The sequence below is a fragment of the Eriocheir sinensis genome, chromosome 53, assembly GCF_024679095.1.
Source record: "Eriocheir sinensis breed Jianghai 21 chromosome 53, ASM2467909v1, whole genome shotgun sequence".
NCBI classification, from domain to species: domain Eukaryota; kingdom Metazoa; phylum Arthropoda; class Malacostraca; order Decapoda; family Varunidae; genus Eriocheir; species Eriocheir sinensis.
The window spans coordinates 9,737,419-9,758,215 of NC_066561.1; the positions used below are offsets into that span (position 1 = coordinate 9,737,419).

The window sequence follows — 20,797 nt, forward strand, 5'->3', positions numbered from 1 at the left end:
TGTCTTCTTGTATATAGGAAATCCGCAGTCAAGGGTAAAATGAGTACGATGCTCCATTCTTATTTTTTTGCATGAATGACAGCCAAATAATAGATGAATATAATACGGTAGCAAGATAAGAACTGACTAAGATAACAACGTAAAGCTTCTTGTAATCTCTAAAGACTTTGTGGCTTACCAGCTCGACATTCTTAAGTCCTGTCAGAGCGTTGTAATTGGGTCCTTCCCTGAGTTGGACCTGGTATCTGGTGGCCCTGCTGGAGCTGCATGCATTTTAATTTTGGTAGCTCCACCAGGGCCACCAGATGGAAAGTAGAGGTTAGTGAAGGTCCCAATTGTCTCAAGTTTTCCTCATTCTGGTTGCTTAAACGCTCCTCCTTGATACCCGGAGACGGAGAGCGATCGAGTCCGTCATTTCTAGGAACTGTCACACACTTTCCTCCTTGTGGTTGCTTATACCTTCTAGAAACTCAGTGACGGAGTGAGTTTATTTCTGGGTATATCATCAACTGAGTGAGTCTATTTTTAGGTATATCATCATCATCATCATTATAAGAATCATCATCTACTAGTCCACTACATAATAAACTCAATAAAGGCTTTTCCCAACGTTATCCACCTCTCTGTCTCTGTTGGTATTTTACTGCATTTGATAGGTAGACTGATTGATGTACCTGTTATTTGTTAGATATACCATCATCATCATCATCATCATCATTGTCACCCATTACAATTCAACTACAGAACAATGGCCTTTTCCAACGTTCTCCGACTTCCTCTCTGTTGGTATCGTACTTGTTTAGATATACAGCTTGATTGACGTATAAGTTATTTGTTAGGTATACCATCATCATCATATATCATTCCACTACAGAACAAAGACCTTTTCCAACGTTCTCCGACTTCCTCTCTGTTGGTAATGTGTTCCATCCTGCTCAGGTAAATGCTCATAATATCATCAATTGGTTCTCCTGCCATAACCCGAGGCCATATTATCAAACCTATCGGCGCACCAGCACACATATTTGACAAGGCTATCGTGGGAGTTTTTGGGGCATTTCCAGGGGTAGTTTTATGGCCCTGGTGGTAGTCAGACCCTTCTTTTATGCTATGATTCTGAAAAAACACTAATGAAGACCCGATTAATATCCTTTTTGACGTTTAACAATAGTTGATGTGGGAGATGGAAGCGTCTGAGGATACCGATATGCTTGCCACTCTATATCTCTGGCTTATCATCTGTAATTAGTTATACGCTCAGATATATCGATTGCTTTTTTGTTTTGGAGTGTGTGCGAGTATATACGAGGAAAGGATATGGACGTATTAGAAAAAGGTAATCTCTATGTAGCCCAGTGACGGATTATCCTGTAAGTGTACGTGATGGGATGTTAGCTTTGCGTCATTCGTCGTAACTCTCTCTCTCTCTCTCTCTCTCTCTCTCTCTCTCTCTCTCTCTCTCTCTCTCTCTCTCTTGGTAGGTGTTTTGAACCTCCTCTCGTACTTTTTACTCCTGTTTCTCTCTGACTCTGCTGATTTTTTTTATTTTTAGAAGACAATTAATCCAAATTACATATCATAAAGAGACGGACAGAGAGAGAGAGAGAGAGAGAGAGAGAGAGAGAGAGAGAGATAACAGATTGATAATGATGATGATGATGATGAAGTAGAAAAGAAAGAAAGAAAGAAGGAAAGAGAGAAAGAAAAGACGAAAGAAAGAGAAAGGAAAAAAAGGAAGAAAGAAAGAATTAATAAAAAAGAAAGAAAGAAAGAAAAAAAAAAGAGGAAAGACAAAAAAAAAGAAAATAATGACGATGATGATGATGACGATGATGAAGGCGAGAAAGAAAGAAAGAAAGAAAGAAAGAAGGAAAGAATGAAAGTAGGAAAGAAAGAAAAAGTATCCGGTCTCCTTCCCCTCTTGGTTCTAATCTCCGGAAGGGGCGAAGGAAGCGGTTCCGTCGGGACACACTGACTCTCCTGACGAGGGGGCTGTTGTTGTTGTTGTTGGTGGTGGTGGTGGTGATGGTGGTGGTGGTGGTGGTTTCCTGTTCCCCTCACTTCTCCCCGGACGGAAAAATATTACTGAGGGAAGTAGTAATGGTAGTAGTAGTAGTAGTAGTAGTAGTAGTAGTAGAAGAAGAAGAAGAAGAAAAAGAAGGGTTAGGAGGAGGAGGAGAAGAAGAATAAGAACAAGGAGAATGAAGAGGAGGATCGAGTGGAGGATTATAAGGTGGCTTAGGATTAGGAGGAGAAGGAGGAGGAGGAGGAGGAGGAAGAAGAAGATAAGATAACACGATCCAACAAACGTTTATGAGTTGAGTCAGATTTTGTTTTTTCCTGTTGGGTCTTGATACATCCGGAGACGTGTTTGTTTGTACGTGTGTAATGAAGAAAAAGAATAAGAGTAAGGAGAAAAGGAGGAGGAGGAGGAGGAGGGAAGAAGAAGACTCACTATAATATTTTACATTTCTTTTTATTTACAGAATCTATTGATAGCTTGCAATACCAGCATCTCTCTCTCTCTCTCTCTCTCTCTCTCTCTCTCTCTCTCTCTCTCTCTCTCTCTCTCTCTCACACACACACACACACACATCGTCAGTATCACATTTAGATTATATCATATTGAGGGCACATTATACAATAGTTTTATTGACCATTATAAGTAATATTATTATTATTTTTTTTTTCCCCCAGTAAATTTATCATACTTTTAATATATACATTCACTCGCTTCTATCCACACTGCTTTTCATATTGTTTTCGATTTTTTCACTTTTTTTTTACAGCAAAGGAGTCAGATTAAGGGCATATAAAAAAAAAGAAAACAATAATGAAAAACAAGCCTCTACCCACTGGTCCTAAGAGTTAGAGAAGTGGCCGAAAGATAGGTCAATTTCGCTTCTGTTGCTAGTGTTCCAATTTGTTCCACTGTTCCACCCACTGCTCTTCACATTAATCTCGTTTGTTCCACTGTTCCACCCACTGCTCTTCACATTGATCTAGTTTGTTCCACTGTTCCACCCACTGCTCTTCCCATTAATCTCGTTTGTTCCACTGTTCCACCCACTGCTCTTCCCATTAATCTCGTTTGTTCCACTGTTCCACCCACTGCTCTTCACATTAATCTCGTTTGTTCCACTGTTCCACCCACTGCTCTTCACATTAATCTAGTTTGTTCCACTGTTCCACCCACTGCTCTTCACATTAATCTCGTTTGTTCCACTGTTCCACCCACTGCTCTTCACATTGATCTAGTATGTTCCACTGTTCCCTCGTTCCTTCCTCCTTGCACAATCTCTCCGCTGGCACTCACTGCGCTGCGTTCCCCTCCGGCATACCCCGGGTTATTTGAGCCATCTTCATCGCCATAGGGTTGGGCATGTAAGGGTACCTGTGGATGTGCTGTGTCACCGGGAACGTTTGTGCGCCTGGAACGTTTGAGACTACCGGGAAACCTGCCTTAACGTTCTGTGCAATCGAGGAACTCGGCCAACCAGGAAAACTCTGCGCCACCGGAACTCCGCGTGGACCGGGTGTGCCAGTCTGACCTTGGTGCAGAGTGGTGCCCAGAGCGGTATGTCCCTGATTCACCGCGGTACTGGGTATAGCATGTCTGTGATCCACCGTGGAACCAGGAACACGTGGAGCTTGGGAAACATTGTGTCCTTGTGGAGCAATTTGTCCTTGTGGAACACTGTGTCCTTGTGGAACACTATGTCCTTGTGGAGCAATGCGTCCTTGTGGAGTACTGGGTCCAGGTGGAACATTGTTTCCTTGTGGCACATTTTGACCTTGAGGAAGATAATGTCTTTGTGGAGCATTGGGTCCTTGAGGAACACTGGGTACTTGAGGAACATTGGATACTTGGGGAGCATGGTGTCCTTGGGGAACATTTTGTCCTTGAGGAACACGGTGTCCTTGAGGAGCATGGTGTCCTTGAGGAGCATGGTGTCCTTGAGGAGCATGGTGTCCTTGAGGAGCATGGTGTCCTTGAGGAGCATGGTGTCCTTGAGGAGCATGGTGTCCCTGAGGAGCATGGTGTCCTTGAGGAGCATGGTGTCCTTGGGGAAGTGTGGTCCCGGGAACACGTGGAACTTGAGGAGCTTGACTCACTGTAGCTCCGGGAACATTTTGTCCGTGAGGAACACGGTGTCCTTGAGGAACATGGTGTCCTTGGGGAGCATGGTGTCCTTGAGGAACATGGTGTCCTTGGGGAGCATGGTGTCCTTGAGGAACATGGTGTCCTTGGGGAGCATGGTGTCCTTGAGGAACATGGTGTCCTTGGGGAGCATGGTGTCCTTGAGGAACATGGTGTCCTTGGGGAGCATGGTGTCCTTGAGGAACATGGTGTCCTTGGGGAGCATGGTGTCCTTGAGGAACATGGTGTCCTTGGGGAGCATGGTGTCCCTGAGGAGCATGGTGTCCTTGGGGAGCATGGTGTCCTTGAGGAACATGGTGTCCTTGAGGAGCATGGTGTCCTTGAGGAGCATGGTGTCCTTGGGGAAGTGTGGTCCCGGGAACACGTGGAACTTGAGGAGCTTGACTCACTGTAGCTCCGGGAACATTTTGTCCGTGAGGAACAGTGGCGACGGAAACACGTACTTGGGGAACGCCTTGAGTCATCTTGATCCCGGGAGGAACGTAGTGTCCCTGCGTCGCCATGGCCCCAGGCACACGGTCTTGGCTCACCATGGCCCCAGCACTGTGTCCTGGCTGAGCGCCCCGCCCGTCTTGCCCCGCCAAAGCCAAGGAGACATAATACTGCCACGGGACACTTTGCTTTTGACCCAAGTAGTCCCGTGAACCATAGCCTCCGGGGGGCGCACTAGGGTAAGGTGAGTGTCCCGGGGGTCTTGCCTGCATACCAAGGACGTCTGTCATGCCCGAGGATGGCGCTGAGGCTGTCGGGGCAGGAGGAGTCTTGGGTTGCGGCGGCTTGTACTTGTAGGCGGCGATGATGCGGTCAGCAGGAGTGTTCACGCTGGAAGTGGATTTGAACAATAGTTGTAGATAAGAAATATAGAGTGTATACTCGTTTATACTGCTGCTACTACTACTACTACTAATAATAATAATAATAATAATAATAATAATAATAATGATATTGATGGTGGAAATTAATTTAAACATTAGTTATTGATAAGAAATATAGAGTGTACACTCGTTTATACTACTACTACTACTACTACTACTACTAATAATAATAATAATAATAATAATAATAATAATAATAATAATAATAATAATAATAATAATGATAATGATAATAATAGTAATGATAATAATAATAATAATAATAATAATAATAATAATAATAATAATAATAATAATAATAATAATAATAATAATAATAATAATAATAATAATAATGTTACGAATGTGCGTTTGTACCTGTCTGCAACAATAATAATAATAATAATAATAATAATAATAATAATAATAATAATAATAATAATAATAATAATAATAATAATTTTCGAGGGGGTTCAGGCATTCCTACATCCAACCTACAGTTAAGGGGTTGGCGATGGCTGTCACACGAGCTATACTGCCTTACAGGATCACATACAGGATGTGGCGGGGGGTATTCTCTTGAAGGTATACGCTGAACAGGTCTTTGGGATAACTAACCTGGTGATGGGGGCTTCAGGGGGCAGGCGCAGGGGTGCCGAGTTGGTGCAGTAACACTTGTTGTCCACGGAGTAGCATTTCTCGTGGTGTCCGAAGTAAGGTCCCGGCATCTTGCTCCTCTTGTGACTTCAGCCGCTCTTATTTTGCTTAGTAGTACGTCTTTCTTCTCTTGATCCTTCCGTCTGGAGCAAAGATGAAGTTGGAACTTTTGCAGGAGCAGGATGGAATACACTAGCATAAGACAGAACCAGGTAAAGAGTTGAAAGTAAAATCTCTGCTGGAGCTGGTTGGAGCACACTGTAACATCAGACAGAGAGGCTGGGGACGTTGGGAAAAGATTTTGTCCCGTAATGAACTAATAACGACCAATGATGATGATGATGATGTACACACTTATTTACACTTATTTAACAAACTTGCTTGCTTTCCACTCAGTCGTCTTTTCCACTTGCTCATCTTCCACAAGGAAGAACTTTTACATTCGTTTTCTAACGATAACTTTACCGACTCTTGCATTCTCCTTCTTACCTTGTGTGTCCGTTCGTCTGGTGGGCAGTTTGTGCTGCGTCAGCTCACCACGGGCGCTGCCCAGCCACTACGTCTCGCTCGCTCGCAGCGCCACGCAGGCCAGCTTCAGCCTGATCTTTCGAGGGAAGTACGTAAGCGAGGTTCGTTGTGTCCAGCCTTCATTTATTCTACACGTTCTGGAGTGCAATGCGGCAGTCATCCCACTTCGATTGACGTCATCACGTTAGCAGGAAAACTTTAACAAATTATACTGCAGGAACGTTGAGATCAAGGGAACCTTTGGGTAGGGCTATGGCCCCATGGGGGTGTTAATGCATGGCCCCCTCAGTGTGTGTGTGTGTGTGTGTGTAGCGGGGTGGACCGAGCGTTCACGGGGGGTGGGCAGAGTGTCATGAGACGCGGGGAGCGATAAGAGGATAAAAATGTAATAGTAGTGTGTCTTATTGTACTTATCTGATTCTTCAAAGATAACTACAGCAAAGGATGCGGTCACTTCCGAACAATAAATATAGTAATGTATATGGCCTATATATATAATTGAATTACTTTATGACTTATAATATCGTATATCATTTGATTTTATTCATATTTAAGAAAAGAATACACACAAAAAAAAAGATCGAGGATACCATATTAAAACGTTACATTGCTTTACCGGCTGGATCTGCGGAAACAGTATATGTAGGCTATGTACTGTGTGGCTGTCTGACTGTCTATCCGTCTGTCCGTCTATCCGTATGTCCGTCTGTCTGTCTGTAGGCTATGTATGTATGTATGTATGTGTGTATGTAGCTATATGTGTATGTTTGTATATATTTATGTATATACAGAAAGAGCGAGATAAAATTAGTCTTAAACATACCAGTTAAAAGCCTTCTTATAATCAAAAGGAAACGATAGATATGTGCCTGGTGTGTGTGTGTGTGTGTGTGTGTGTGTATGTGTTATCCTCTGTAAACTGTATATCTACCAAATGAAAACCTAATCAAATCTATATAAAAAAACGATCGAGGGAGACATTTTATCGAAGTTTATGTTGCACTTGTGACTTTGCCAGAAAACTCTCTCAAGAATGCTCGGTGTTTTCTTCTTTTATTTCATATTGTCCCATCAGAGCTTTATAGGGAAGGATTATGCGGGCGGCGAGGAGGAGGAGGAGGAGTAGAAGGGTTGGAGGCAGGATTATACCTTGGGGAGAGGCCTGGGCATGGACTCCACCACAAGCAGGCGTAAACACAAGTCATGGCCACCTCTGCACCAATGACAAATGCAAGCAGATGAGTCATGTTGAACTATTACGTCGGTATTCTTATTAACTAACGTCATTCACATCAACTGTTTCCAAAGGCCAAAATATAAAACAGTCGGGTTCTCATGAGCGCTTTTCTAGGTTCATGGTACAGAAGAATAGTCAAATTACCTCCAGGATCATAAAACTACCCATGGAAATAAACAAAACTCCTACGAAAGCCTTGTCAAATATGTGAGCTCTGGCACTGAAATGTTTAAGAATGTGACCCTCAAAGATTAGCCTACCCTCGGGCCTACAGGGATGTGGAGGGAGATCTAGACGTGTAAAACATCCCTGAATACGTTTAGTCCAAGCAAGTATTGAGATTTATTTAACTGTACGGGCTGCTGCGTGTTATTTTCGCGAGTGAAGCCCACATTTGCTGCATAACAGGACCACGTAGGCTGCCCAAGTCATTACGGTATAGTGAATGCGTCGTATGTTTTGTCTATACCTTCACGTGACGCCAGAAACAGTATGATAATGGCTTCCTCTCCACATACAAAGATTGAGGGTTATATCTTTCGGCGCCCAAGCACATACATTTAACAAGGCTTTCGTAGGAACTGTGGGCATTTCATGGGTGGTTGTATGACCCTGGTGGTAGTTTATGCACCATGAACGTATAGAAACACTCAGTGGACGCTCTCTTTTGGCCTTCCAATATGACTGATGTAAGCGAAGAAAGCGGGGGCGTTTCGTGGGCGTGGGTGGGAGCGTGGGCGTGAGTGGCTGCGTGAGCTTGGGAGTGGGTAAGGGTGCGTAAGAGGGGGCGGTGATGTAGGTAAGGGCGTTTTAGAGGGGAATGGGGCGGTGGGAGTGGGTGTGGTGTGGGCGTGGGCGTGAGCGTGGCCGTAGGCGTGTTGCTAAGAATGGATGACTGGGGGTGCATTGAGTTTGCTATGACTGTTATGAATGAGTGGGGGCGCGGGCGTGGGCGTGGGCGGGCGTGTGGGCGTGGGCGGGGCGTGGGCGTGTTTGTTATGAATAGCAGCCATGACGTCACCGCTCCATTCATTCCCCTCCCTCGCACGTTCCAGCACTATTCCCACCTCGGTCTCCACGCCTCGGTATGCACAAACTAGAGCAAATAAAACCACAGCTCAAATTTATCTATATATTTCATGCAATATCAACGCAAAATGATCAATTTCAGAAGCGGTACAGGATGTAAAAATGTAAGTTAATACCGTATTTACTAAGAGTGGACTGGTACCGTTAATTTGAGTACCGGTAAAATTGGTATCACTTCAGTGTCAATACGCTTATTATAATTTATAGTGTCGCCACCGGTACCAGTAAGGTGCCACCAGGGCCGAGTATTGCTTCATTATTAATAGGTGATGCCGCTAGTGTCACCGGTAACATGTAATATTTATGGCCGCCCACCGCTGCGTCTTCCCGGCTCCTTTCAAGTTGCTATCTAGAGATGTGCCGATAGTACCGATATCGGCATCGTTACCGGCAGTATAGGTCTATATTTGTAGTATCGGTATCGGTATCGGCAAGGATCGTGGCATCGGCCTATCTCTGCCGTCTCTCCTCTCAGCCGGGTCATGCTGGCGCCGCCCTGCCGCCTCCATGATTTTGTCACCTCATTTATTTGTGCAATCCGTCAGGTCCAAATCTTCTTGCCGAGGGATTCAAATGTCGTTCCTTCTGTGTTTGCTGGATTAAAATGATGTTGTTAAGAATGTGTTATGGTAATAAATAGCTTTCTTAGAAGACATAAATCGTGTATGTATGTGAATTTATTTTTAAGCCATTTATATTTTTTCATCAATAAATTACTGATGACATATATATAGGCTAAACGCTATTGGGGAGGCGGTGTCCGAGTAGTCAGGGAACTGGCAGGATTTTTGGTACCGGTACCGATCAGCCCGGTACCGGTACCTGCCCTCCCCTGCTGGTGTTTACAGCCTTTCAGAAGAGCGCGCGGCACCCCAGGCGGCGAGGGGCAGCAATCACAGCCTTCACAACACCCTCTTCAGCGTGGATTTCGGTGACTTTTCGGCGACTTCTCAAGGATTTCTCGTCACGGATGGTCTGAAATAAGGAGGAAGGTGAGCGGCGGACCGGAGGCGCGTGGGGGACGGATAACACAAGTACGAGAGCCCTGGGAGCGAAACTAGAGCAGTGCCAGAGTCCAGTGCCAGTGCCAGGGAAGGGGTGCGAAATGGCCTTACTTTGTCACCGCCACGAGTGTTTTGCGGGGACTCATGATGCGTCACGGGGCTGTGTGTGCCGGGGCGGGCGTGTGCCTGGCCCCGTGGCACTCCCTGGCATCGGGTGTAGAGTGGGGAATGAAGTGGAGCAGCGGCCAAGGTCAGGGAGTGGAGGGCAAGGGAGGGCACTTTTATTTATTTTTCTTCGTGTGTGTGTGTGTGTGTGTGTGTGTGTGTGTGTGTTGTGGTTTTATTGGAAAGTGTTGCTGGGTGTAAAGTAGAGGAAGGTGTGAGACAAGAGGGAAGGAGAGAGGGAGGGAGAAGTGCTTGACTGGATTTGGACAGGGGCAGGGAGGGAGAGACGCATGACAGGGTAAGGAAGGGAGTGGGTATTTACTGACATCCTGCCTTGTGTGAGAGTTCATGCTGTAGTGCTTGCCTGAAGTTGAAGAATTTATATATTACAGTGCAAAGGATTAGAAGTTAAATAGAAGCTGTAAACTCAAAGTACTATACAGAAGCAAGTGGTAGCTGATGCTAAGTCATATCCCAAGACTACCATTGTGTTTGTGGTGGTGGGAGGGAGGGAGAAGTGACCAGCAAAAACTGTATTTATCTAGTTTTGCACCCATAATACTGTGGAGTTTGACACTTTTCTGATATGTCTTGTCTTAATATTCGTCTCTTCTGCAGAAATGTTTAAATTGGGGGTGGTCAAAAAAGAGTTGACGAAGCCCTCTCGTTAGAAATGATGTTTGGTTTGGTTAAAATAATGGGTGAGCGAGAGGAGGTGACTTCCCCTCATTAGGAGGTGGTGTTAAGTTTGTTTAAATGTGTCAAGCCAAAATATCATAGATAAATACTTCTGATATGCTTTGCAATACACCATTTTCAACATGGTGGTTAAGGTGTTGGCTTAACTCCGGTGGCAGCAAAGTCCACCTTCCTTGTGGTCTTGTGATTTCTGCAAAGAATAATTGGCATATTATATAATTAAAAACGCATCAAAACTAATCAGAAATAAACAGGTTCATATGCCATTGTGAGACAGGTGAAGTCATAGACATTAACACCTCTTTCACAGTAATTCTGACATCAGTTAAGATAACTAAATGTCACCTAAATTATTGAAACGTTGGGATATCAACTAAATCAAGAGAAATGTCATTAAAAATTTCCAATATATTAAGTAAGAGAGTAAATGTTTGTGAATATTCTATTAAAAAAAATGATATGATGTGTTGAAAGGCCCACATGGTGTCCTTATTGAAATATCTTAATTCACTAATGTACTGCAGCACAATAATTTTTTTCACCTCATGTATATAAGAGGCGGTGGCTGAGTGATTAGCACACGGACGTGGTGATTCAGAGGACCCAGGTTCAAGTCCCTCCGCAAGATGCTAACAATTTTCAAGCATCACCGAGAGGCAGAAGATTACCTGCATGCTGTCCAGATCTTCAACCAGCCCTAACTTCAGCAACTTTAGTCAAGAGCACTGAGGGAGGAAGCATGGGCCAAGCAAGTCATATATGATAGCTGTGACTTAATATAAAGTTCGCCTGTGCCACTATAGAGCTGGCCCCATCAACCCGGACCCTCAAGAGAGCCTACTGGTGCATTAGGCAGCACATAACAGAAAAGAGCAATTGTTCATTTATTTTGATGTATGGCCGGATGGTTGTTGTGGTAGTTTTCACTTTCCTTTTTTCCCACATGCAGGACTGTCTCCTGTTTCTAGCCTAATCGATGGAAGGAAGGGTGCGCTTGACTCTGGTTGTGGGTTAGCCTTTAGCGCTTTTGTGGTGCAGAGGTTAGCATGCCTAACTACGAACCTGTGCAACTGGGTTCAAATCCCAGCCCAGCTTTTCATCCTCCCTTTTGGGCTGGTTGGTTTTCTTTTTTATATGTTTCTGCCTATGGCTCCGGTAAGCTTTCTTGGGAATGCCTGATGGTCGGCTCCATGTTGTTATGACGTAGGCAAGTGTTTGTAGTGCTGCCATCCTGCTTGGCACATGCTGCCCTCCAGAGCTCATCTTTGATCCTCTCTGTAGAGAGAGAATCTAGAGTCTGGGTTGATAGGTGGCGTCCAGGACAGCATGTGGGTAGTCTTAGGCCACTCGGCTGTGACTGAAAAATCCCAGCTTGTGGCGGTGGGCAGGATGTGAATCCACGTCCTCCTGGACACGGCACTGGCACACTAAACACTTAGCCACCACCTGGGGAAACCTGGGGAAGGTAAACTTTGTTAACCTAGATGTTTACTGACTCTGTGTCCTAGTGTAATGGGTTATCACCTGCCAGAGGCTCAGGAGCCAGTGTGATGGAGATGAGCACCAAGGCAGTGCCACACACATCTTAGTATATGTCTCCATTGTTACCTTTGCCTTCTGTTTAACTTGGTGAGGCTTCTTCCCTCCACCAGATGTTGTGGTGACTCAAATTCCTGTCTGTGGAAAATGATGTTGATTTTATATTGCAGGTCTTTGTAGTATGAATGAAGTGGGCTCAGTGATGACAGTGTTGGTCATCAGGACAGTTGCCTCGAGCAGCTGCAGAAACTGAATATATCATTTTAATCCTGAAGCCAACCTGTTATTCCCTCTGTTGATGGAAGCACGCTTGGCATTGGCATATTTTTTCACTTCATGACTTTGTGCTGCTTGTCAATCAATGTTGAAATTGCATGTGATTTTTTTAAATATTTACTTATTTATTTATTTATTATTATATTTTTTTAGGTTCTGCCTATAGCACCAGTAGGCTGTCTTGAGGGTCCTCTTCAACGACCCCCGCCCATCAGTGGCGCAGGCTTACTTTATTGACAGTGGCTGCCGTGATATATGACTCTGGCTTGGCCCATGCTACCCCCCCGGTGCTCCTCTTGACCGAAGTTGCTGAAGTTAGGATTGATTGAAGATCTGGGCAGCATGTGGGTAATCTTTCGCCACTCAGCGATGGTTTGAAGAATCAGAGTGTTTCAGTAGGACTCAAACCTAGTCATTAGGCTCACCACGCCGCATGCTGACCACTCGGCCACTGCCTGCCAGTTGATACGTAGCTTCAGTATGTGGTTTGCACTTTGTCAGCTGTTGTTTGTCCATCTGTAGTGACTCCACTTACAACAAATGTAGCACTATGGCTTTGGTTCCACAGCCACAGCCATCACTGAATCAGCCAAGTAGATGCTCTATCCTGCTCATCACCTGTTTGGTCCGTTTCAGGACAATTCCTATTATTATGAACGTTCTTCAGGGCATCACACATTGAATCTTGGTGAGGTACTTTCTAACATTTCTCTGTTACCTGAGAGTTTGTTAAATTGAAATGATATTTGACCATGTTGTCTGACATTTCAGAAATTTTAAGTGACATTTTGCAGAATGCCTGACATTACAGGAGTTAGTATGACCCTCCTTTGGGCTGGACAATAAACAGGTACCTGGGAAAGTAAACTGAGGCAACCCGGATGCCACACTTGCCCCGTGTCCCAAGCTCAAGGCTCAAAGAGATGGAGATGAGCATTAAGGTCATGTGCAGCTTATCTTATGCTTCCAGCTTTACCTCTACCTTACATTAGGCCCTGTCCCAGGGCCCCACCTCCATTTATTAAAATAATGAATAGGTAGCATATGTATTGCCTGCTATATTGACCATTTTACATCGGAATTTGTCAGAAAGGAATTGAACCGCGCATGTGTGATGCAAGAAACTGCAAGTATTTAAAGCCTAGACTGACCACGCCAACCACTGTGAAGAAAACACCACAGCTGGAGAAAAAGGCTGAGAGGATCACTGACTGCCTTTTACGGAATATATTCAGAAGATTGAATGATGATTTAGTGGGACTCTGAAACGAGGAAGCCTTGCAGTGGGGAGATCAGTAGTGGGGAGTGCATCTACTATTGATATGGCATGAGCATACACATCTTAGGTGGTTAACTATATGTATATCCAGCCAACTGCAGCTATTTGTTGTTGAGGTTTCTCTGATTGATGAGCATACAGTGGAGTGAGGCTGAAGCACACCCTGGGCCTCACATCTCTTATTGCAGTGTGCACTCCTTCTGACCCCCACGGGATGCTCTCATTGTCTTGAGTGACTGCTGCTACTACTGGCACTGATGGGGCTGGCTGTGAGTTAAGTGTTGGTCCCCATGGCCCTGGTACCAGCAACACCAACAGGTCTCTCCAGAGTTTTACGAGATCCAGAAGGTAGAGAATTGCAGGTTCCAGAGCTGCACTGCTGGGCATGGTATAGCAAATGGAGGGGTAGTGAAGGAGATTGACCACATCCTTGTAATCCATCAGGACTTGCCTACAGAACTCTGATAAGGCTCCGCAGCAAGCCTCCCTCTTAGGTATCAACTGTCTGAACAGCTGACAGATTCCATGTGTCAGATTTGGGTGGTAAAGGTTTTTTTATTTAATTCTAAAATATACTGTTACTATGTACTTCATATACCTGCTACTCTTTACATAATATGCATGTACAGTACATGCAGGGAATTTCTGGGTGGATAATTTATTACATTTTATGCCCAAAACTGTCGTGTTCATCATCGGCCATGCCTCAGCTTAGCTATTTGGGGTACTCGGAAGCCGTCAGTCATCGTGGCAAAAACTTACGTATCCAGAAAATTTACCGTTCTGAACAGCCCTTGGCCAAATTAGTCTGGATATAAAGGTTTTTGCTGTGTTTAAATAATTATAGTGAGCAAGCTTTTATCACCACTACTACCACTGCTGTGTTTCAAAGGGATTAATTTCATTCTTCAGTTGAACGCAATATAGCTTTGTGGGGTCGACTCTTACATGAGTTTGAGTTTTGCTTGAGTATATAGACATTAAGTATAAGGGGAAAAAATGTGTCTGGTTTAAGATTGACCTTCACAGTGAGATAGGCAGTGAAAGGCCTGACCAAGATGACCAGCAGCAGTAGTGTTGTTGCCTCACCCACACAGGCACCGGTGACCTGGGGTGTTGCATAACGGGACCTGTGTTTGCCCCCCTCCCTCCCTCTGCACCTTGTCTTTTAGGGGTCTTCAAGTTCTGTACTGCTCATTGCATCATGCACACTGCCATGCGCTGCTTTACATTTATTCATACTATTAATTTTTGACAGATAGACCGATAGGTAAACAAAAGATATAAAAAAAACACCCACAACGCACGTCTCCTTAAAATTAGAAGCTGACATTAGCTCATTTTCCTGACCTGTAGTGAACATCATTGAATGCCTGAGGGAAAATGATGTATGCAGAAGCAGGTCTGTGACTTAAAAATGGTGAACAAAGACGTGTTGTTTTATACTTGAATCAACACTAAACTTTACTCAGTGCTGCATGAATGACCGCTGCAAGAAGTGAATGTGTCTGGGTGGCTGGCAGCATGCAGCACATTACATGAACTATTACTCAATCACTATGGGAATAAGGCTAAACTTGACTGACTGCTGCATGAGAGACGAAGGGGCGCTTTCACAGTCATTTTGTTTGTTTTGATCGTTACCAATGGTGCCGATCGCTGCTATAGTATTTCCACGTAAAACTGGCCAATGGGGTAATGGCGGCTGCGGGGTTAGCTTAGCCCTGCACCTTGCCACACGCTCTCAACACCGCTCACTTCCTCTGCAGCCGCCACTACCCCATAGGCCAGTTTCACGTGGAAAACTATAGCGTCGATCGCCGCCATTGGTAACGATCAAAACAAAGTGACTGAAAGTGGCCCCAAGAAAGAATTGAGTTTGGTACTGTTAGCTACATGCACCTCTCACATCACCTATTTAAAAAGGCCAGAAAGGAGATCAATTGGGTTCCCATGAGTGTTTTTTTAAGTTATTGGTACAGAGGAAGGGTCAAACTACCACCAGGGTCATAAAACTACCCCTGGAAATGCCCACAACCCCTACGAAAGCCTTGTTAAATGTGTGTAGCTACGTGGGTGACAAAATGTTTAGTGATACAGCCCTGAGTCTCCTGGTGCCGGACTGTATACATCACATTGTCCTGAAATATCACTTAATGTATGCACTTATCAGAGACACTTAACCCCCTTCACTGGGGATTTCCTACAAGAAGACATTACCAAGCTTTCAGGAATGGAACAAAAAGTGGCTGCTACAATTGAATGAAGAAAAATGTAAAGTTCTGCACCTTGGGAGGGGATATCAAGCATACCAATACCATATGGGGAACACTCCACTATCCACCACAGAGGCAAAGAAAGACCTGGGACTATATGTTACCAGGCTACCAGTGAGGGAGAAATCCGTGCCAATCGCAGCGGACGGGTTAACTGTCATGAAGAGTGGAAGGTTAGTTAGAACATCAAGTAGTAGGCACAGTTGAATCCTGAATTGTGTGAGACTTATAACATCCTCAACGCACACATAATTGACCCCCCTTTCGGCCACCTCTTCGGATTCTTTACAGGAGCAGCGAGTAGCGGGCTTTTCTTTTTCTATTATTGTTTCCTTTTCTTGTGTGCCCTTGTGCTGTCTCCTTTACTGTAAAAGAAATAATAAAAAAATAAAATAAAATCCATAATTGATCTAGCAGGGCAAACAGGTCTAATTCAGTGCACACAACAGACCAGCGTAAACAAAACTCAACAAGGCCATTGACGTCATGTATCGAAAGTGCAAATTGAAATGGTGCGAACTCGAATAGCCAACTCGCTTTTTAAATCCAGAACCCTGACGTTTTAAATAGTGTGGATTCATATAGTGAGCTTATGTAGCCACCAGAGTCTCGCAATAGCAGTGAAGGTGATGGTGATGATAATAATAATAATAATAATAATAATAATAATAATGATAATAATGTGAATAATAAAAGGAAAAATAATGCTCCTACTACTTCTACTACTACTACTACTAATAATAATAATAAGAGTAGTAATAGTAGTAGTAGTAGTAGTAGTAGGGTGTTGGCGTGGGTCGTGTTTTGCCACATGGTCCACCCTGGGGGGGAAACCTTAGGGGGGAAGGGAAGATATAAGTGTAGGTGTCACGTGACTCCTCCTCCTCCTCCTCCTCCTCCTCCTCCTCCTCCTCCTCCTCCTCCTCCTCCTCCTCCTCCTCCTCCTCCTCCTCTCGCTTACTGTATCCTCATGTGTGTCAGCCCCCCTGCCAAGCTCAGTTTTTGGTGGTACTATTCCTCCTCCTCCTCTCTCCTCCTGCTCCTCTTCCTCTCTCCTCCTCCTCCTCCTCCCAGCCTCTCTCTTCATCAGTGACTTTACATACAGTTGATGCCTTGAAGAAAACATAAGTGAATCTATAGGAACTGTGAAATGAAATGGTGATCAGTTTACAAGAGCACCTCGCGTATGACATTATGCTGCAGACTTGTTTAATTGTTCCTGTTCTCTTAGTTTAATCACTGCATTGTGTGGGTGATAGATTTACAAGAGCTGTTATCTTAGAGACTCCTATCGGTCTCCTGTAACCTGACCTAACTTAACCTAACCTAACCTGACCTAACTAAACCTACCCCAACCTGACCTAACTGAACCTAACCTAACTTAACCTAACCCGACCTGACTGAAGCTAACCTAACCTGACCTAACTAAACCTACCCCATCCTGACCTAACTGAACCTAACCAAACTTAACCTAACCCGACCTGACTGATCCCAACCTAACTGAACCCAACTTAGTCTAACCTGACCTGACTGAAGCTAACCTAACCTGACCTAACTAAACCTACCCCAACCTGACCTAACTAAATCTAACTTAACCTAACCTGACCTGACTGAATCCAACCTAACCTAACCTAACCTGACCTGGCTGATCCCAACCAAACTTAACCTAACCTAACTTAACCTAACCTGACCTGATTGATCCCAACCTAACTTAACCTAACCTAACTTAACCTAACCTGACCTGATTGATCCCAACCTAACTTAACCTAACCTGACCTGACTGATCCCAACCTAACTTAACCTAACCTGACCTGATTGATCCCAACCTAACCTAACCTGACCTGACTGATCCCAACTTAACTTAACCTAACTTATTGATCCCAACCTAACATAACCTAACCTGACCTGACTGAATCCAACCCAAGTAAACCTAACCTAACCAAGTGTTCCATTCCTTCGCCTTCAGGGATGGGGCGCGGCCTGGGGAGTGGCCGCTTCAGGGACCAGGTGGTGGGTCTGGGCTGCCTGTGGGAGGCGTGGACGGAGGCCGAGCAGGTGGTGGTCGTGTACTCCCTCATCCGCCGCCTCCCCCCCGTGCCCGCCCGCTTCCTCCTCAACCTCCTCAACCACGCCGCCGCCCACGACCCCGCCCACGACCTCTCCACCACCGAGGCCAACGCTAACGACCCCGGTGAGTGTTGATTCGTGATTTGAGTTATAGTAGTAGTGGTAGTAGTAGTAGTAGTAGTAGAAGTAGTAATTGATATATTTCGGTAATAGGACGTGTGTGTGTGTGTGTTTACGATCTGTCACACTGAGAGAGAGAGAGAGAGAGAGAGAGAGAGAGAGAGAGAGAGAGAGAGAGAGAGAGAGAGAGAGAGAGAGAGAATTAATTAAAGATAAGTGAGCTTGTTAATAAATCAACAAAAAACCATGCAAAATTAGATCGAGAGAGAGAGAGAGAGAGAGAGAGAGAGAGAGAGAGAGAGAGAGAGAGAGAGAGAGAGAGAGAGAATTAATTTAAGATAAGTGAGCTACTTAATAAATCAACAAAAAAACATGCAAAATTAGATCTAGAGAGAGAGAGAGAGAGAGAGAGAGAGAGAGAGAGAGAGAGAGAGAGAGAGAGAGAGAGAGAGAAAAAACATGCAAAATTAGATCAGAGAGAGAGAGAGAGAGAGAGAGAGAGAATTAATTAAAGATAAGTGAGCTAGTTAATAAATAAAAAAAAAACATGCAAAATTAGAGAGAGAGAGAGAGAGAGAGAGAGAGAGAGAGAGAGAGAGAGAGAGAGAGAGAGAGAGAGAATAAATTAATGAAAGAAAAGTGAGCTAATTAATAAATCAACAAAAAAACATGCAAAATTAGATCTAGAGAGAGAGAGAGAGAGAGAGAGAGAGAGAGAGAGAGAGAGAGAGAGAGAGAGAGAGAGAGAGAGAGAATAAATTAATGAAAGAAAAGTGAGCTAATTAATAAATCAACAAAAAAACATGCAAAATTAGATCAGAGAGAGAGAGAGAGAGAGAGAGAGAGAGAGAGAGAGAGAGAGATGCCCAGTGATCCAGCGTTCAGAGGAGAATGGGAACCTGTCTCGTCGGGGGATTTTCTCACTCGCTGCTTTCTCCTCATCTGCTTTCTCCTTTCATTTTAATATCTTTTTTTTTATGAATATTATGTAAAAAATTTCGAGTGCGTACTGCAATGTGTGTGTGTGTGTGTGTGTGTGTGTGTGTGTGTGTGTGTGTGTGTGTGTGTGTGTGTGTTGCGTCATGTCGTTTGTCTTGTCTGTCTTTTGTGTATGTGTGTGTGTGTGTGTGTGTGTGTGTGTGTGTGTGTAAGCGTTTGTGCGCGCGCGCGACCTTAAAACATTGGGTAACTTTCCCTTTCCTCCCTCCTTCCCTCCTTTTCACCCTCTCTCTCTCTCTCTCTCTCTCTCTCTCTCTCTCTCTCTCTCGTAAGTGCAATATAATTCGGGTTTGGACCCTCTGTGTGTGTGTGTGTGTGTGTGTGAGAGAGAGAGAGAGAGAGAGAGAGAGAGAGAGAGAGACCCATGACCCTCCGTGACGTCACTGCATTATGGGGACTTTGAAATTAACCTAAATATTGAGATCGAAAGATGAATATGAGAGACAGACAGACAGACAGACAGACAGACAGACAGACAGACAGACAGAGCGAGAATGACAAACAGACACAGACAAAAAACTAGAGATAAATAAATAAATACTTCACACGTTCTCAAATTGTTTAATATGATAGCTAATAAACAACACCCAGATTAAGATCGCTCGAGAAGGAAAACAAAGTGTATCAGAATAATTATAAAAGGTGTCAGGTGGAATGAAGGAAGGGAAGGCAGGAAGGAAGGAAGGAAGGAGGGAAGGAAGAAAAGTAAGGAGGGAGAGAGAGTAAAGGAAGTAAGGGGAGAGAGAGAGAGAGAGAGAGAGAGAGAGAGAGAGAGAGAGAGAGAGAGAGAGAGAGAGAGAGAGAGAGAGAGAGAGAGAGAGAGAGAGAGAGAGAGTGAGAGAGAGAGAGAGAGAGAGAGAGAGAGAGAGAGAGATTTACATAGATTTACATAGAAAATCAGACCACACAGACCCCATGGTCCAGACTTGGTGGTCTGTCCTTAAACCTAAGTGATTTTACATTAATCAGAAGACTCCAAAACGTTGCATTTCTACTCTAGTTGATATTAAGTTGAAGGAAGTGACGGTCGAGCTTATTTTTGAAGGAGTCAATCGTGTTACACTGGACCACTGATGGCGGAAGCTTATTCCATTCTCGCACTACAACGTTGGTGAAGAAAAATTTGGTGCAATCTGAATTTACTTGTCTACATCTGAGTTTTACGCCATTGTTCCTCGTGCGCAGACTGTCATCGATCATAAACAATGTTGATCTGTCTACATTCGTGAAACCATTAAGTATTTTAAAACATTCGATCAATTTTCCTCGGAGGCGACGTTTCTCAAGAGAACATGTTAAGGATAGAAATCCTATCTTCGTAGGATTTGTTGCGCAAGGAAGGGATCATTTTCGTTGCCCGACGCTGAACACCTTCTAATTTAGCTATATCCTTTGCATGGTGGGGGGACCAAAACTGTACCGCATATTCCAAGTGGGGTCTGACTAAACTGTTGTAGAGCAGTATTACATCTTTATTCTTGAATACAAAGTTTCTTTTAATGAAGCCCAACATTCTGTTCGCTTTATTTGCTGCATCGATGCATTGCTGTGAGAATTTGAGGTTTGACGCGATTTTGACCCCCATGTCTTTGACGCATTGAACGCTTTTGAGTTTAACGCCGCGCATTTCGTATTCGAACTTCTTATTCCTCGTTCCAACTTGAAGGACCTGGCACTTGTCTACGTTAAAGGGCATCTCCCATCTATCCGACCAAGCTGAAATTTTGTGCAAATCCTCTTGGAGGCTTTGCCTGTCTTCGTCAGTGAGAACCGAGTTACCAATCTTTGTGTCGTCTGCAAATTTACTAATGCGGTTATTGAGTCCAACATCCACGTCGTTGATGTA

At 44.2% G+C, this 20,797-nt stretch overlaps 2 protein-coding genes across 5 annotated transcripts in view; one reads left to right on the forward strand and one right to left on the reverse strand.

Moving 5' to 3' along the window:
* Window positions 1-2,457: 2,457 nt before the first annotated feature.
* On the reverse strand, window positions 2,458-6,309 carry LOC126983352 (uncharacterized). Its single transcript, XM_050836076.1, has 3 exons — window positions 6,163-6,309; window positions 5,635-5,816; window positions 2,458-4,984 (listed from the first exon to the last, which is right to left on the reverse strand). Exon 3 carries the CDS (start codon window positions 4,491-4,493, stop codon window positions 4,113-4,115), a length of 381 nt encoding a protein of 126 aa, XP_050692033.1. The 5' UTR covers window positions 4,494-4,984; window positions 5,635-5,816; window positions 6,163-6,309; the 3' UTR covers window positions 2,458-4,112.
* Window positions 6,310-9,362: 3,053 nt separating this feature from the next.
* LOC126983350 (protein Smaug homolog 2-like) overlaps window positions 9,363-20,797 on the forward strand; it is a 35,701-nt gene continuing 24,266 nt past the window's right edge. For 2 of the 4 annotated variants that reach the window (XM_050836069.1, XM_050836070.1), the window contains exons 1-2: window positions 9,664-9,781; window positions 17,732-17,956. In XM_050836069.1, the coding sequence (XP_050692026.1) occupies window positions 9,676-9,781; window positions 17,732-17,956 (331 nt within the window). In that variant the 5' untranslated portion in view covers window positions 9,664-9,675. Of the gene's footprint in view, window positions 9,520-9,540; window positions 9,562-9,663; window positions 9,782-17,731; window positions 17,957-20,797 lie in introns of those variants that run through there. The other 2 variants (XM_050836071.1, XM_050836072.1) reach the window with 2 other exon arrangements.